General features: G+C 42.1%; 1 protein-coding gene across 4 annotated transcripts in view; it reads left to right on the forward strand.

The window, feature by feature from the left end:
• CFAP44 (cilia and flagella associated protein 44) overlaps nucleotides 1-19,162 on the forward strand; it is a 96,135-nt gene that overhangs the window by 30,392 nt on the left and 46,581 nt on the right. For all 4 annotated transcript variants that reach the window (XR_008318834.1, XM_053305872.1, XM_053305871.1 and 1 more), the window contains 9 exons: nucleotides 1,419-1,513; nucleotides 4,781-4,990; nucleotides 6,741-6,851; nucleotides 8,787-8,939; nucleotides 10,197-10,424; nucleotides 12,390-12,535; nucleotides 14,392-14,662; nucleotides 14,816-14,871; nucleotides 15,595-15,757. Coding sequence is in view for 3 of the 4 variants with exons in the window: in XM_053305872.1 (XP_053161847.1) it covers nucleotides 1,419-1,513; nucleotides 4,781-4,990; nucleotides 6,741-6,851; nucleotides 8,787-8,939; nucleotides 10,197-10,424; nucleotides 12,390-12,535; nucleotides 14,392-14,662; nucleotides 14,816-14,871; nucleotides 15,595-15,757 (1,433 nt within the window). In the remaining variant the exon portion in view is untranslated. The remainder of the gene's footprint in view (nucleotides 1-1,418; nucleotides 1,514-4,780; nucleotides 4,991-6,740; nucleotides 6,852-8,786; nucleotides 8,940-10,196; nucleotides 10,425-12,389; nucleotides 12,536-14,391; nucleotides 14,663-14,815; nucleotides 14,872-15,594; nucleotides 15,758-19,162) is intronic.

Genomic DNA, 19,162 nt, shown 5'->3' on the forward strand with positions numbered 1-19,162 from the left:
TACTGGGGAATGGGGCAGGGAGGAGGGCAATAGGGAGTGGGGGAGGGGGAGGGCAAGAGGGAGGGGGCAGGGGGCGGGGGAGGGCAAGAGGGAGGGGGGCTGAGGGGAGGATGGAGGGCCAAGAGGGAGTGCGTCAGGGTGGAGGGGCAAGAGGGAGTGGGGCAGGAGGGAGGGGAAGGGCAGGAGGGAGTGGGGCATGGGGAGGGGGAGAGGGCAAGAGGGAGTTAGGCAGGGGGAGGGGGAAGGGAAGGGCAAGAGGGAGTGGGGTGGCAGGAGGGACTGGGGCAGGAGGCTGACAGGAAGGGGAGGGTGCGAGCGGGGTGGGAGGGGGAGGGAGAGCGAGAGAGTGGTGTGGAAGGGAGAGGAAGAGAGGCCAGAGTGTGGGGCAGGAGGGAGGGTGGGACAGGAGAGAGAAGGGAACAGCCAAACGAGAGGGGGAGGGGCAAGAGGGAGTGGGGGGAGGGGGAAGGGCAAGAGGGAGTGGGGCAGGGGGAAGGGCAAAATGAAGTAGGGCAGGGGGAAGGGGCAAGAGGGAGTGGGGTGGGAGGCAGGAGAAGAGAGACAAAAGTGTGGGGCAGAGGGGAGGGAGGGAGAGTGGGGCAGTACTCTCAGAAAAGGACCCCCACTCTCAGCCAGAGGAGGCGATCTACTAGCGCCCGTTATTTTAACAGGCTTAAAAATACTAGTTGTTTATATTTATTTATAAACAATTTATAAATAAAATGCAAACAGAAATACAAATAAACTAGTAAAGGCAAGAAAGATAGAATAAACTTAAAAAAAAAATAACTTGAGATTTCTCCTCTGTGTTCCCTGCTTCCTGCCATGGCTACTTTCCCCAGCTGTGGCCATGGGCCTGTGACATTAAATAATTCCTTTAAGGGGTGTGGATAATCTGGGAGCAAACTTCTCACTACAGAGGGCCACAGTTATTGTCTCTTCTTCCTTGGTGAGGAAGGTTATCGTTTCTGTAGTACTTTTAAAGGACAAAGCATTTGATAATTATTTTTATAGCAGCTCTCTGAGATAGATTAATACAACTCCCATTTTGCAGATGGGAAATTTGCAAGAGAAATAGTATCTTCTGGAAGATCACCCAGTTAGTCTATAGGTGCGCTTAAATATTTATTTATTTAACATGAACCCAGTTTTATTTAATATGAACCCAGTTTTCTTCTACACTCTAATCAAGCTGTCTTTCTCTGTATTAAACAGTCTGTCCTTCAAAAGCATTATTAAAAAATCCTAACACTATAAAGATGCCAGACATGTTCTTGTGAGAATTTTGATGACAAAAAATGATTATTTAATTTTCATTCCAGTGTAGCAAAAATAAGGCTTTTATTGTGGTAAGTTAGTGTATCATGGAAGATATATCCTGCCTCTTTCCCTGCTCACCTGTATATTGCCTAACACAGGTTCAGTGCGTATCTATGATTTCATTGACAAAGTGCAGTTGACCGAGATGAAGTTTAAGCAGGGAGGAACAGCACTAACCTGGACACCAACAGTGGTAAGTACATTATTTCATGATAGAAGGTGAAAGTAGATGGATGGAGCAACATTATTGTAAGGTACTGATGGCTAACTGTAGTGTCTACAGTGAGCCTAAATTAAGCACACTCCTAATCTACTAGAGTCTAGACCACCTCTCATAGGCTTTGAGCATAAATACTTTAAGCTTTACAATGCTAATGTAAGCATTACAATCAACGGATCACATATTTGATTGTGTGTTCTGAGGAAGAGGTGTTCTGGGATTAAGAGTGAGCTGTGAATGAGAAACTCCTGATTCCATTAACTTGTGCTGCCATGAGTTCATGGTAAGTTGCTATGAATTTACTGGTGACCCTAGGCATGCTACTCACATGTAATAATACAGACATACATTAGAGGACTCTGTAAAGATCATTAGGATTATGTACAAAAATGAAAAAAGAATTGGTCAGGATCATGAGGTACACTGCTATATGGGGTAAGGAGGGAAGAGGAGAGAGTGGGACTGGGGTCAAGATCATGTGAGTACACTATGATCTGGGATTATCATTACATATCTATCATTTTCTTTTTTTTTTTTCCCCCAAATTGAATTTTTATTGATTTTAACAGTCATAACAAACATAATAAGCAGAAGTGGAATTCCCGTGCATCTCTCTTCGTGAAACATCAGCTATAAAGTTTACCCTTGCTATAATAATAATTCAAAACATACATTTAAACCCTTACAAACACAATTAGTCTACCCAACCTGCATTTTCCCCCCTTTCCCCCCCTTTTCTCTCTAAATTTCAAATCCAGCTGTGAGGTCCATAGTAGGAAAATAGTTTTTTAAATACACCAAAAATGGTTTCCAATCTTTGAAGCATTCTAAGTTTTGGTCTCTTATCAGTGTTGTAAGTTTTGCCATCTCCGCATATTCCAAAATTTTTATCAGCCAATCTTCTTTTGAAGGCAGTTCATTACTCTTCCATTTTTGTGCGTATATTACTCTGGCCACCGTAGAAGCATACATGAAGAATGTTAAATTATTTGTAGAAATTAAACCTTGTGTTATTCCCAGTAGGAAGGATTCTGACTTCTTAGGAAATGTCATTTTAAATATTTTCTTTAACTCATTATATATCATATCCCAATAGGCCTTAGCCTTCCCACAGGTCCACCACATATGAAAAAAAGTACCTTCAGAATGTCCACACTTCCAACATTTGTTTGAAACATTTTTATACATTAATGCCAATTTTTTTTGGTGTCAAGTACCATCTATACATCATTTTATAATAATTTTCTTTTAAAGCATAGCATGCAGTAAATTTTAAATCAGTTTTCCATAACTTTTCCCAGGCTGCCATTTCTATATTACGCCCCACATCTTGAGCCCACTTTATCATGGTTGTTTTAACCACTTCCTCTCTTGTCTCCTCCAGAAGTAACAGTTTATACATTTTAGAAACTAATTTTTCATCATTTTGACATAATTCCTTCTCAAAACTTGAAATCTGATCCTCAAATCTGATCAAAACTTGAAATCTGATCCTCAAAACATTAAAGTCTTTCTTATATATCTCATTTAACTGATGATACTGAAACCAATCTCTAACCAAATTTTGTATTTCAGTTAAACTTTTTAACTTGCAATCCTTGACTTGAAAATGTAACAAATCCCTATAGGTACCCCAACACATTTGCATATTTACTTCTTTGCATGATAAAGCTTCAATCGGAGATATCCATAACGGAGTTTTAGGCTCCAACCAATTTTTATATTTTAACCACACCCTCATTAAACTCCTTCTCACATAGTGATTCAAAAAGTCCTTGTGTATTTTACTTTTTTCATACCACAGATACGCATGCCATCTGAACCTTCTATCAAATCCTTCCAAGTCCAGAATTCTAGGGTTTCTTAATGTTATCCATTCTTTTAGACATGTCAAACAAACAGCATCAAAGTACAACCTTAAGTCTGGCAGGGTAAGACCACCTCTTTCCTTTGCATCTGTTAAATTCTTAAAATTAATTCTTGGTCTTTTCCCCTGCCAAACAAACTTAGTTATGTCCTTCTGCCATTGCTTAAAACAGGTTAAAGTGTTAATTATGGGAATAGTCTGAAAGAGAAATAACATTTTAGGCAAAACATTCATTTTCACCACTGAAATTCTTCCCATTAAAGACAAATTCATTTTGGACCATCTTTGTAGATCAATTTTCACTGTGTTCCATATTTTAACATAATTGTTTGTGAACAACAGAGAATTGTTGTTTGATAACCAGACCCCCAAATATTTAATTTTCTTCTCCACTTTCAACTCACTTATTTCGGAGAATCTGTCCTTGGATTTCTGATCCATATTTTTAGTCAAAACTTTTGTTTTAGTCTTATTTATATAAAATCAGCCAATTGGCCAAATTGTTGTATTTTATCCAAAAGCCTTTCAATCTTGTCCATTGGATTTTCTAAGAAGAATACAACATCATCTGCAAAGGCTCTCAACTTGTAATCTTGTTTCACAATTTTGGGACTATGTAATTTGTCATCTTCTCTGATACTTCTACAAGGCACTTCTAGAACCAGTATAAAAAGCAGTGGGGAAAGTGGACATCCTTGTCTGGTCCCTTTTTGTATTACACAATTGTCTAATAATTCCCCATTTACAATAATCTTAGCATATTGCTCATGTAATAATACAGACATACATTAGAGGACTCTGTAAAGATCATTAGGATTATGTACAAAAATGAAAAAAGAATTGGTCAAGATCACGAGGTACACTGCTATATGGGGTAAGGAGGGAAGAGGAGAGAGTGGGACTGGGGTCAAGATCATGTGAGTACACTGTGATCTGGGATTATCATTACATATCTATCATTTTCAACTGAAGTTGAGAATTTGTGCAATGGGAATCGTGAAATAGTACCACAGGTTGCGAACCTGGTTGAAAAAGCACACCCTGTTGCGCTAGGGCAACACTACCCTGGAATGAAAATTCCTGACTAAGTGTATCTGGTTAGCATAACTTTCTTGAACACGTGCAGCATTAGTCTGGATTTTTGCATTGTTCAGGAAACTGTTCACTTTTATGTTTTCTGGATGTTTCCCGTTCAAAGTTTTTTGGTTAGGCTGGGATAAAAATGCAAATGATATAACAGTACCATATGTTTCTACTGACATTTAAGAAGAAATTGCAACCGCAATGTTGATTTATGATGTGATGTAAGAGTGGATTCAAGTTTACTCTAATTCACTATGTTACATTGATGGAAACAATTCTCTTAATAATAGGTGAATCCCAAAGGAGGTGTCCTTGCTGTAGGGTTTCAGGATGGCGTTATTCGGATAATTGAACTTTATAATCCGAAAGGGCTTCCTGTTGTCGCTGGCCGGAACAATGTAGGGGATGCAGCTATGCGTCTGAAGCAGGCTTTCAAACCTCATGTCAGTACAGTTACTGCATTGGCCTATGAACGGAATGGAGAATTGCTTGCCACAGGGGTATGATTTGACATTTTACGTTTAATACTCGTCAGTGGGACGCTAACATTCTTTTTCTTGTTGTTGTTAATTGTTTTTTAAAAAAGGAGTTACCTGTACTTATTCATTTCCAGAATGAAGGGAGATGAAAGAGGAGGCATGGGTAAGGGGGAACTCAGGCTCCTAACCATTAGGCTGTGGTGTCTTATTTACTGCATCGCCCATACTTTGTGGTGATGCAGAGTATCATACACAAATGAGCCTGTCTCTAGAGATGTGCATGGAACTGGTAGGGGCTGGTTGAAAGGCTGAGGTGGGACAACTTTAAGGGTGGGGGAGGGTGCACTTACCCCTCCCTCCACTTTCCCCCCACCTGCGCTAGGTTTGTAAAGACTCCCCACACGCACCTGGCATTTTGGCCAAGGAGGGAATGGGGCAGCAGGGAGGTATGTTGCCACCCTGATGGAGTCTTTACATACCCAGTACCGGTGGGGGGAAAGTGTAGGGAGGGGTACGTGCACCCTCCCCCGCCCTTAAAGTTGTCCCTTCGAGCCTCCAAACCGCCTGGTGTTCAAACCTGTTCAGAGGCCCATAAAATGGCCTTCCAACAGGTTCATGCACATCCCTACCTGTCTCAGGGTCTGGTGCATCAGTGATGTCATTGCCTCATATCAGAGTCTAGAGACCTCTGAAGCCCAGAGCTTAGTTTGCTAAGCTACTTGAACATAGATCATTCCAAGAGCCAATCTCAGTACACTAGTGCTATAAAGCCCAAGTCTCAGACCTGACTCCTCAGTTCAAGCAATTTGTCACTAGCATGAAGACTGCTGCCTCAGATCATAACCCAAGATCATAACCCAAGCCTGACTTTGACTTCATATTTGATCTCTCCAGCCCGTTTTCTACCATCTGGGATCTCAACTATTTGCCAAGTTCTCTGCTGCTGCAATCCCAGGGCGTCTCTTTAATGGGTTATACTTGTCCACTTGGCTCACTAAAGGCAGGACTATGTAAATGAGTTAGAGTGTTTAATAGCCAGATCAGTATAGCCCCACCTAGTTCTTTTAGTCCTGCATGGCTCCAAGGCAGTTCTTTTTTTGGGTGGGGCATTGCTCATCCAGATATTAAACACTAACTCATTTACATAGTTCTGCCTTTAGTGAGCCACATGGATGAGCATAACCCACTCAAGAGACGCCCTTGAATGCAGCAGCAAGAAGAAGCCTTCACGGTAAGTGAAGGTAATGCTCCATTCTGACTCTACACTACCCTCTGGCCCTTGGATCCTGGTTTGCCTTTTCTGGAACTTAACCTTCACTGGTTTTAGTCTTGTTCCTGTCCCCAGTCTGCTAGAGTGACAGCAGCTTTCTTGGATGATGGAACCTCACAGCCTAGAGCTGACTTCTGCTGAGGCTTGAGAACCTCAGCCATGTCTAAGCCTTTAAGGCCTCTCGGGTCTGATGTATCGATGATGTCATTGCCTCACACCAGAGTCTAGAGTCCTCTGGGCAGCACCAGTGCTGCTCCTGCCCTCAATCAAATTAATTTTGGGTTGGACATAAACTCCAATTAGTCTGGAGTTAAGCTTGAAATGAAATTGTGAAATGAAACCAGTCTAGTGAAAACTGGTCATTCTGGAGTTTGCTGGCAACAAATCAGTTTTTGCCTATGAAAGTTTATGCTATTTTTTTCCCTTCTTTGTAACTGGCTGGGACAGCTTCTCTGCTAAAATACACACTTTTGGTAATTACCCCATCTTTTTCTTTTTCAGAGTAAAGATAAAACTGTTTTCTTCTTTTCTGTTGAAGACAAATATGAACCAATTGGGTTCATTACTGTTCCAGGCCCTGTGCAGTCATTGCAGTGGTCTCCTCTTGGTCATGTGAGTAGCTAGGTTTTTTAAAAAACAATACTTGCCTCTCATAGTTTATCTTTTTGCCATTTACTGTGATGCAGTGTTGTATGCTAAGGCATTGTTTTTCTTTTCTTGCAACTCAGTTGAACACAATTAAAGAGAGAGTTCAGGCAGGGAGAAGGGGACTAAGGTGCTGTTGAATCTCCCCTCTCCCAAAGGAAACTCGGAGGCCTTGTAAGCATCCAGAGCAGAGGGCTTGGAAATGGAGGGTGTGGTGCTTCACAACAATTTAAATAGCTCTGGCCCTAATAGAAATTCTTGGAGGTCTCCACTGCACACCGTTTTGAAAACTGTTTCTACATTCTGCTTCCTGTTTCTCAGCCATTTACTAAGTGGCTAAATGGCCCCTAAGGAAACCTCTGTCCTTAGAGGTTTGACTGCTAAGGTTTCAAAAAGACCTTTTAATTAAGGGTTAAACTACATGTCCCATTAAATGAATAATTGGCCCTTCCATGTTTCATTTTTGCTTCGTAAATAGTTGAGTGAGTGAGTGAGTGTGTGTAGTTTGATCAGGATCTGGACTGTGACGTGGAGTGAGAGGGAATTTAACCCTTTGCCTCCACCATAGCTCCAACTTGGACTGGTACCTCCCCTCCCCACTCGTGGCTGCTATATGTGACCTCCTTCAGGAAACTGTCATTTGGGAAAGGGCAAATAACAGGCACTACTTTTCTTATTGAGCCACCTAATGGTGCTGCAGGGAAATGACTTGATTATCAAGCCATAGGTTGCCAGTTCAAATCCCCACTGGTATGTTTCCCAGACTATGGGAAACACCTATATCAGACAGCAAGTGATATAGGAAAGTGCTGAAAGGTATCATCTCCTACTGTGCGGGAGATGGCAATGGTGAACCCCTCATGTATTCTACCAAAGAGAACCATATGGCTCTGTGGTCACCAGGAGTCGACACTGACTTGATGGCACACTTTACCTTACTTTTCTTATCAAGGGTAGAATCTATAGAGTGGTATTTAAGTCCACATTTTAAATGTCTATGTTGTATCACTTCCATTAAATGATTATAATCACTTAAAACTGAATATTTTACATGTTACAATATCGTCTGGAGTGGGATGCTTGGATCTATTAAATATTTGGAAAATCTCTCAATGAACTATCAATAATAATAACAAGCATTACAGGTATGAACAAATGCACCTAATTTTGATGTGACTACCATCTTGGATTGGGATGCATGGTGTCATTACAAACCATGCCATTCAGATGTCCCTCTGTTGTACAATATCTGTACCACATTTGCTGCAAATCGGTGCAGGTATTGCAAAGCTGTTAGGGATCCACATATACATGAAGATTTACACACTGACAGCAAGGTGATCTCATAAGGGTACTTTCCATGTGGAAAGTAGGCTAAAAAAATGGAAAGCCAGACACATGGTTAAAGCTCATATTTTGTTATGGAAAACAGAATCAAAATTCAAACTATCTGGATAGATCTGAATACTGGGCCATGTCAACCTTGAGGGTGTTATTGAGTGGAATACCACAGGACCCTTGTGTTGGACTCTGCTCAGTATTTGTATAAATAACTTGGAGGAGGGAGTAGAGGGGATGCTTATCAAATCTGTTGGTCACACAAAACTGGAGGGGGGATTACGCACACCTTAGAAGACAGAATCAGGATTAAAAATCTAAACAATATGGACAGCCTTGAATATTGGGCCCAAACCGATGAAGTTCAACAGAGACAAAATTAAAGTCCTGTATTTGGGTAAGAAGAAACAAATGCGCAAGTATGGGATGGATTCCAAGTTCATTTCAAACTCTAAAATTGTATGAATAGCTGCCCAAGTGTGCTGCTCTATTTTTCATCATGATCAACAAACTCCAGCAGCATACATGCATCTGATGCTTGTGTTCTCATGTGCTGTTCTACAGCCAGACAGCAAGCTGCTTATTCTGTGTGAGAACGGCATTGCTGTCCAGGTTCCTGCTCCAGACCCCCAGGATTATGATGCGGCCTCAACCTACAAGATCAAAGACTTGCCTACAGAGTATTTTCGTTTCTGGAGCATAAAATCTCGGATCCTGGTAAAGTAGTGCAATCACTGCAATGAATAATATAATGAAAATTGTAGTCCTTAAATATTATACAAGTTGTTCTAATAAGAACTAATCTGCCTACCTACCTTTCACTATTCCTACAACTGGACTAAATTTGGTCCAAATTGGTTAGGCAGTTTATAAGTTAGCCCACTTGTGCCTCAAATGTTCATGCGCCCACCATCTTGAACTGGGGTGAATGATATCATCACAGACTACACCATTGAGGTGTCCCTGTGTATCACTCACTACAACTGTACTAAATTTGGTTCAAATTGGTTAGATGGTTGACAAGTTAGCCTACTTGTGCCTCACATGTTCACATGTCTCTGTTATGCCATAGAGGTGTCCCTACAACTGTACCCAATTTGTTTCATATTGGTCCAGGAATTGCTGCGTTGATGCGGGGGGAGGGGTCACACACACGGACACACACACACACATGGAATGCCGAGTGATTTCATAAGCCTACTGGAAAGTAGACTAAAAAGCACAGGCCCACATGTTGTGTAGCCATCCGCAGCCATAAGGGAACTGTGTCCTTGTGCAGTGAGGCTGCTCTAAATTCAGCTGATGTCTTACTGGGCAGCAGAATGTGGGGTGAGGACAGAGTGATATTTGCGGATTCTCCCTGTCTCTTCCTGAGAAGTTGCAAAACTCTCAAGGTCATATTTCTAGATGGCAAAGAGCTCTGACAGAGGCAAGGGGAATTGGTACAAATTGCTCTGATGTGCAAGTGCATGGGTGCTGTTTTAACTAGTTGCGCAACTATGATCTTGTGCATCTCCTCTGGGCCTGACTTCCACGTGCATAGCAGTGCCAGCATTGCCTCACGCTTCATGTGGGTCCATGTTTTTAATGGAAATACCCCCCCCCCTTTCAAAATGGTACAGTATAAACTGTGGAAGCAGAACTTTGGTGGTGCCTTAACGGTTATGAAGTCCTGAATGACAGTCTCTAGGGCTGAATCAGACAGCTTCTAATCTGTTGTAATCTGTAATCAGACAACTCAGATAATCTGTTTTGCTCCCCCCCCCCCCAAAAAAAAGAAACACAAGAAACACCTAAACTAAATAAAAATTGAATTTAGGCTAAATATTGTATGCAGAACTGAGAATGGTGGAACTTCATGAACCATGGAGACATTATTTTTCATCTGATTATAATGTCTCCATGGTTCATGAAGTTCCACCATTCTGTGATATACTGTACATTAATGTGTCTATTTTACTGGCTGTTATAAAGAGAGAAAAAGAAATTAAACGCAGGGAGAAGGTAAAAGAAGAAAAGGAAAAGGAAAAGCAGAAGTGGATAAAGGAGCAACAGGAGATGGGGAAAACACTAGAAGAAATTGAGTTACCAGAGGAAGCACCTGAAGAAGAGGAACCACTGCCAGAAATCTTCGTTCCAGCGACTCCCAGCCCTATCCTATGTGGGTTTTACTCTGAGCCAGGGAAATTTTGGCTGTCCTTGGTAAATCTATTTTTATTTCTCTGATGTGACAGAGGTTACAAAAAGTAGGTGCTCCCCTTCTTTGTCACATCATATGAATGTGGCTTAAATGGCTCAGAAAGCTAGTTTTTTAGATTGTGTAATCTTTCACTTCTAGCTCGAATCCGTTCCAACTTAATGAGAGACATTTTTAATATTAATGTTGCATAGGTGGATTTGAACTTTGGCAATCACTCTCTTTAGATGCCACTCTTCTTGCCAACTTCAGATAAAAGATTAAAATTTAATTGGGAAGATGCAGAAGGCAAAACCAGTAGATCTGGATTGTGATCCGTTGGCCCATTAGAATAATGGGTTCCGCGCCCACGCAGGAACCTCCTGGGCCTATTAGATAGCTCTCGCGTGCACCCAACCGCCTGCTTGTGCCGAGCTTCTGTTTATATGCGGCTGTTGGGCGTCTATTAGTCAGTTTCATGCAGACCGCCAGTTAGTGACCATCTGTTGATAGTTTCTGTTTTGCTGACTGTTCTGTGTGTTTTTTTAAGTAGTAGATGGCTAATGTTGTGGAGTTGGTTTGGGAGGGTCTAATGAATCCAACGAATCACCTCCAGATCAATAGTTACATGTAAGCAGCCTGTTTATCTGGATTGTGATCTGTTGGCTCATTAGAATAATGGGTGATTAGTCAGCTTCCTATATGGCAGTGGGAGCAGCAGCTGTTCTGCTATGATAAAACCCACTTTAAAACTGTTCTCCCAAACTCCGCCTGCCTGGCCATGTGCCATCTCAGGTTTACAGGGTGCAGTGTACCAATATGCGGTCCTGCCCTTTGGACTTTCAACCGCCCAGCACGTTTTTACCAAGCTAATGGCCGCAGTGGTGTCTTATTTAAGGACACAAAGGTGGAGGTGATTTGGAGGTGATCTGGAGGTGATTTGTTGGATTCATTAGACCCTCCCAAACTAACCCCACAACATTAGCCGTCTGCTACTTTTAAAAACAACAACAAACAGAACAGTCAGCAAAACAGAAACCATCAACAGATGGTCACTAACTGGCGGTCTGCATGAAACTGACTAATAGACGCCCTACCACTGCATATAAACAGAAGCTCAGCATGAGCAGGCGGTTGGGTGGGTGCAAGAAGCTATCTAATCGGCCCAGGAGGTTCCTGCTCGGGCGTGGAACCCATTATTCTAATGAATCCAATGGATCATCTCCAGATCAATAGTTACAGGTAAGCAACCTATTTACGTGAGAATCACAGATAATTTCTCTCGTGAGGAAGAGAAAGGTAGCACTGAACCAATGAAAAAACGCTCACCTCACTGGCTAGGAGAGTCCAATTGGTGGTACTTCCGTGCCCAATGCTGGCCACTGCCCCTTGTGTTGACATGCTTCTGACATTGATGCAGGATATGTGGCCAGTGCAGAGCCCCACAGGTAGGCAGCAGCACATGGTGGGGCCTCCATGAACCTTTCTACATCTGTGACTGGTTCCCAATATGTTTCTACAAGCAAGTTCTTTTAGAAATTCTATTTTGGTAGAAATTATAAAGATAGATAGATAAACTTTATTATGATTGTAGGTCAGACAGTGCAACAAAAAAAATATTACATAAGACTAGAGCGTATAATACAAACAATGTAGCAAAACCTAGCCCCATTGAAAGTGATTTAGAAATTATAAATAGACTTATAGACACCTTTTTTCAAATAATGTGTTCTTCCCTGCAGTTGGAATGGAAGTGTGTCTATGGCAAAGCGTATTACTGGTACAGTATATGGTGTGAAATGCCACTTGTGACAGATACATTCTGTGGCAAGGAAGAAGGTTTAGTCTAGAACGTTAAACTGTAATAAATACCTGGGCAAGAGACTGGGAGATGAAGGAATAAGAAATGAACCTTGAAACAATTATATGAGTCTTTCCACAAAAGTACTCTTCTTAACATTTCTTTATGGCCTTGTCTGTTTTTCCTTAAGGGAGAATATGACACTGGATTCCTGTTCCACTGTGCATTTTCTCCAGTACAGCACGAAAAAGAACCTGGGGCTCAGCAAGATGAGCCCTTTGAATTTATTCCTATTGAAGATGCGGATGACAATCCCATTACACGGATCTCTTTTAGGTACTATCTTTGGGTAATTTCTTTTTGGATTGTGAGCCCTTTGGGGACAGGGGACCATCTTCTTGATATATTATTTACAGTATATTTCTATGTAAACCACTTTGAGAACTTTGGTTGACAAGCGGTATATAAATGTAGTAGTTGTAGTAGTAGTAATATGGCTTCTGCAGTATGACAGTTGATTAGATTGCTAGATTTTCCCATAAAGATGGGTGTTCTTGTTTGGTTTGAGCTTTTATGTCTTTAAATGAGTCAGATTCACTGAGAATGCATAGCAGACTGATTGCAGATTTTTGGATGCTCTGGGTAAGAAACTTGTAGTTTCTCCCTCTGTGGACTCCATTTCCCCTTTGCCCTCATAATGCATGCATACACAGGGTGGCTCTTGCAGTACTAGGCTGGCTGGGCTTTATTCTTCCCTTCTCCCTGTTTGCATGTATGTATGAGGATGAGAAGTAGTTGTTCCTCTTCCTCTTCCTTGGTACATACTCATCTGCTTCTCAACTGCTGAGGTCAAAGATGGAGGTGATGCAGGTTGGCCAAGGGGTGGAATGGACCCTGGCTCAGGTGCAGCTCGTGAACGTGCCTGCGGTGAGGCGGCGGGCGGCTTCTTTAAGGTAAACGGAGCCGGTGCTCCGTGCCGGGGAATTGCCTCCGCCACTCAGCTGGCTCCCGTGGAGGCGAGCCCCCGCTAGCGGCTGGGTGAGTGGCAGAGGCGATTCCCCGCCGCGGGAGCTGCTGGGTGGCACGGAGCACCGGCTCCGTTTACCTTAAAGAAGCCACCCCCAGCAGGCGCGTTCACGAGCCGCGCTTGCCCTGGCTGCAAGATAATGAGTGGAAGGAGGAGTGGGATGATTCTGGAATAGGGATGTACATGTAATGCTTTGAGTGCATCCCAGGAGGTGGGGACTGGTACCTTTAACAGGAAGCAGGCAGGTCCTACATGCTCCTCCAGTATACCACCACTACTTCCAACCGTCCCACCACGGCACTGCCGTGTTTACAAGATTACTCCATGTGGCTGAGATGCTACTGCCAGCAGCCCTTGTGCAGTGTCCGCATGCAAATGGTGGTGGCGTATGCAGCAATGCCATTTGCAAGGTCAGCAACACCATGCTGAACACTCAAATGGCATCTGCACATGCACCGATGCCATTAGCGTGCTAACACAATGCAAGGGCTGCTGGGAGCAGCATCCTAGCTGTGTGGGTCAGCCTTGTAAAGACGACAGTGCTGCTGTGGGGGGGGGGGCAGCAGCAGTGCAGTGGAGGAGCAGGTAGGACCTGCCTACCTCCTGTTAAAGGTACCTCTTACCCCACGTTGAAATGATTCGGGCACATCTCTATTCTGCATGCCCTTTTGCATGTGAGAGAGACAGACCAAGCAGGTGTTTGTCAGCCATAGGCTCCCTGCTAGAATGTAGACCCCCAGCAACTGTACCAATTGCTCACATCAGGAGTGACAAGTGGTGGTGAAGTTAGCAATGAATGTCTACGTTTGGAACTACTTCCATTTATGAAATGTGAAGGCTCAAAAAACTCTTCACTCTCATGTTCTGTTTCTGTGTCCTTTTTCAGAACATTCCCAAATCTGTAGGCAATGCATGTTGTATGCTTTCCCTTCAGAACTGAGGAAAGAAAGTGATGGTTTCAGTCCAGTGTCAGATGCTGGAGAAAAGGCTTCAGCCAACATTACCTATTATACACAACCTAGAGGCTCACTAGAACTGCCCATGCCTCACATCAAACTGGTCTTCTGTACCATCCCCAGTCTAAGCAAATATAGAAGTCAGTTTCATAGGGCATTGTGGAGAAAGTGATTGCTTTCACCTGTTTAGATTTTCTTTTCATCTGCAGCTCCACTGGTTTGTTTATGTTGTGCGGGATGGCGGATGGAGCAGTTCGTATCTATGCTCTCCACAGCAAAGCCCTCTCAGAGGACAACATAGCTGGATATTGGTCCTTCAGCATGCATGATAATAACTATGGACACATTCAAGGGATCTGCCCAAGTTTTGACGATCGGTTTTTAGTGACCTGTGGAGCAGATGGCAATATCTTTACTTACAACATCCTTTCTGCTGAGGAGATTAAGAAAGTGCTGAAGACTAAGGTGCCCTCTCCAAGGGTAAGTAACAGCCAGGAAGACATTGGGTTTTTTTTAGTTCTTATCTCATATTTTAATTGCAGATTGCACTTCCTATGCCTATGAGGAGCTGCATAGAGTTCTGTCTTAACTTCAGGAAAAGCCGTTTCACTTATTGATATTATTCTTCCACAGAGAGGCCTTGAAAAAGAAAAGGCAGCAGAAGATATTGAGGATCCTACGGCCTATAGGTAAGATTGCGCTGAGAGCGTGCCATTCCTGATGTAGTTCTTGGATGTCCCAATGTCCTCCTGGTGTGCTCCTCTATTGTGTGGGTTGAGTCATGTGTAGAGCAGCAGTTTACACAAACTGCTCTCTCCTTCTCATGTGATAAAGGAACACTGGACATTGGGACATCCAGGAAAGATGTCAGGATGGACAGGCTCTTGGTACGTCCCCCTTAATCATGTGACCCAGCTAAGGGGGCAGTATAGTCTAAACTTGCCCAGTATTGTTTACTGACAAGTCCTGTTGCTATGCTTGTCATTTCTCTTATTTTCCTTTTTTAACTTCTGAGTTGGATAGTACCCTTCAACTAGCCAGATTTGGCCTAAGGACTGTCCATTGCTGACATCTGCATAATATCCCCCAAAGGACACACTCTCTCCTCAAAGTTGAATAATTTCCATTTATCATTATTATAATTTATATGGTAGTACATAGTAACCCAATGCTATGTACTTTAAATCTTATTTGTTTATACAGTACCATCACTATGCATGGTGCCCTAAAGCGTTTACAATTCAAGGTTGTAAATTGGCAGCATTTCTACCTGATCATTTCTAGCAAAACCTACCTGGATAGTGAAATGTTGTACTTTTTTTTAGGCCTAGCTTCAGAATTTGATTTTGTATTTGTTCCCAGATAGGTTAAACCATTCCATCTCCTCTCTGTTTCTTTCCTCACATTTTTAGTATTGAGAATGCTAAACAAAAAAGGGAATATGATCTGATAATGAAGGCAGCAGAATATAAAAAATATTTGAAGCGGCAAGAACTGATCACTCTAAGGCATGAATTTCAAGAATTGCTACAGATGAACAAGGATCTGCCAAATCACATGCAGCTTTACAGAGCAGTATGTATAGGTTCTTTTAAAAAGGTTGGACTGGAAATTAAGGATTTGGTGTTATCTTTTAGAGGCAGGTCAATGTTTTATTTTGGTTTTATTGTGAGGTTTTATCCTAAGAACCCAGGTGGTCTGCAACATATATAAAACCAGCCAATTAAAATGGATCTTAAAAGTAAAAATACTGAACATTAAGATAAAAACCTACAGAATCCAAGAAGATGCAAATGATTCTTTATTGTTATATCTGTGCATATCACACTGATGGATGTGTGCATAGACCCATGAACTGGAACCTTCTAGAGCTTTACTCAAGGAGTTTTTAACTCAAACTCCACTTCTTAGTAACACCTGCATAGTGACTACCATACATATTCTCCTCAGTGTTTTGTGGACCACTGTAGCATTCATTTTGTCAGAGTCTTCTTGTTTACTACTACAACTATAGTAGATTGTAGTATTAGATTAGATCAGTTTCAATCTGTGATGCCTGAGGACATGGACAATCTGCTTGGGGTGATGTGGCCTACCACTTTTTCTCTGGATCCTTGCCCGACTTGGCTGCTTCTATCTAGTAGGGAGATTGTCGGAGATGGCATAGTTAATATCATTAATTTATCGCTGAAGGAGAGTAGGATGCCTCTTTGTTTAAAGGAGGCAATGATTAGACTACTTCTTAAGAAGCCTTCCCTAGATCCCTCAGTGATGGATAGTTATAGGCTGGTCTCCAATCTTCCATGGGTGGCGAGGTGATTGAGAGAGTGGTGGCTAACCAGCTCCAGGCACTTTTGGAGGAAACTGATTATCTAGATTCATTTCAAGCTGGTTATAGAGCAGGCTATGGGTTAGATCTGCCTTGGTCAGCTGGATGGATGACCTTTAACGAGGAATCGACAGGGGGAGTGTGACTCTGTCGGTTCTTTTGGATCTCTCAACAGTGTTCGATACCATCGACCATGGTATCCTTTTGGATTGCCCGGGGGAGTTTGGGATAGGAGGCTGTGCTTTGCAGTGGTTCCACTCCTCTCTCTCAGGCAGATTCCAGATGGTGGAACTTGGTGATGGTTGCTCTTCAAAATGGGAGCTATTATATGGAGTTCCTCAGGGCTCCATTCTGTCACCAGTGCTTTTTAACATGTATATTAAACCACTGGGTGAGGTCATCAAGAGATTTGGTGCAGGGTGTTATCAGTATGCGGATGACACCCAATTCTCTTTCTCCTTCTCATCACCATCCATTATCATCATCATCATCATCATTATGATGAAATGGCATTCACTCCCTAAATACCTGCCTACAGGCAGTAATGGGCTGGATGAGGGATAAAAAATTGAAGCTGAATCCAAGCAAGATGGAGGTGATCATTGTGGGAGAATGAAATTTGAGGGATGAGTTAGATGGAGTTACACTCCCCCAGAAGGAGCAGGTACGCAGCTTGGGAGTGCTCTTGGATCCAGGCCTCCCCCAGCTATGGCCAGGAGCGCTTTCCATCAACTTCACCTGATTTGACAGCTGCGTCCATTCCTTGAAAAGAATGATCTCAAAACAGTGGTGCAATAGCTGGTAACCTCCAGGCTTGACTATTGCAATGCGCTCTATATGGGGCTGCCTTTGTACGTAGTTCAGAAGCTTCAATTAGTTCAAAATGCAGTAGCCAGACTGGTCTCTGGGGTAACCCAGGGAGCCCATATTATGCCTGTTTTAAAACAGTTGCACTGGCTGCTGATATATTTCTGGGCAAAATACAAAATGCCAGTTATTACCTTTAAACCCTGAACGGCTTGGGTCTGGGCTACCTTAGGGAGCATCTTCTTCTGTATGATCCTTATTACACGCTGAAGTCATCTGGAGAGGTCCGTCTCCAGTTTCTACCAGTACGTCTGGTGGTGACTTGGAGCCAGGCCTTCTCTGTAGCTGCTCCTGGCCTATAGAATACACTCCCAGCAGATATCTGTAATTTCGGCTTGTTGTTGGCCTTTAAGAGAGCCCTAAAAACTTACTTGTTTGGCCTGGCCTTCCAAAGTTTTAAAATTGTTTTTAAGTATTTCAATTGGTTTTAAATGGCTCTGAATTGTTTTAAAATTGTTTTTATATTGTTTTAAGCAGTGTGTTTTTAAATGGTGTTTCTTTTTATGTTTTTTAAATTTGCTGTGCACTGCCTAGAACAAATTTTCAAATTTGTTGTGCAATGCCCAAATGGGGTGGTCTAAAAATGTAATAAATAAATAGTAAATAAACTACTATTCATATTTACAGGTGAAACTCGGAAAATTAGAATATCGTGCAAAAGTCCATTAATTTCAGTAATGCAAATTAAAAGGTGAAACTGATATATGAGACAGACGCATTACATGCAAAGCGAGATAAGTCAAGCCTTAAATTGTTATAATTGTGATGATCATGGCGTACAGCTCATGAAAACCCCAAATCCACAATCCCAGAAAATTAGAATATTACATGGAACCAAGAAGACAAGGATTGTAGAATAGAACAATATCGGACCTCTGAAAAGTATAAGCATGCATATGTATTCAGTACTTGGTTTGGGCCCCTTTTGCAGCAATTACTGCCTCAATGTGGCGTGGCATGGATGCTATCAGCCTCTGTGGCACTGATGAGGTGTTATGGAAGACCAGGATGCTTCATTAGCGGCCTTCAGCTCTTCTGCATTGTTTGGTCTCATGTCTCTCATCCTTCTCTTGGCAATGCCCCATAGATTCTCTATGGGGTCAGGTCAGGTGTGTTTGCTGGCCAATCAAGTACAGTACACTGTATACTTTTCAGAGGTCCGATATTGATCTATTCTTCAATCCTTGTCTTCTTGGTTCCATGTAATATTCTAATTTTCTGGGATTATGGATTTGGGGTTTTCATGAGCTGTACGCCATGATCATCACAATTATAACAAATTAAGGCTTGACTTATCTCGCTTTGCATGTAATGCGTCTGTCTCATATATCAGTTTCACCTTTTAATTTGCATTACTGAAATTAATGGACTTTTGCACGATATTCTAACTTTCCGAGTTTCACCTGTATACAGTACACCTCTTTTATATAATGATAGTTACAGGTAAGGTAAGATAGTTACAGCTAAATTTACAGAGCTTTCCAGTCTGTAAAAGTCAGTAGCTTTTCACCACTGCTTCCATGAATACTTTTCCTTCTTGAAAAGGGGGAGTCTGGTATTTTAATCTTCTGAATACTTTTGACAGTTGTGGAACCCATGCGTTTCCTAAATGAACCTAGATTGTCTCCATTATGGATATGATTTATAATCTGTGTCCATACTGCTTTGTTCTTCAGTAGGAGTTCCAATTCTCTTTATTGAGATGAAAGCCATTGAAGCTTTTTTTAAAGAAAAAGGTTAACTGTGTAACCATTTAGCTAAAACAACCCAAGAAATAGCTTTTT

Source organism: Hemicordylus capensis, chromosome 3 (genome assembly GCF_027244095.1).
Source record: "Hemicordylus capensis ecotype Gifberg chromosome 3, rHemCap1.1.pri, whole genome shotgun sequence".
NCBI classification, from domain to species: Eukaryota; Metazoa; Chordata; class Lepidosauria; order Squamata; family Cordylidae; genus Hemicordylus; species Hemicordylus capensis.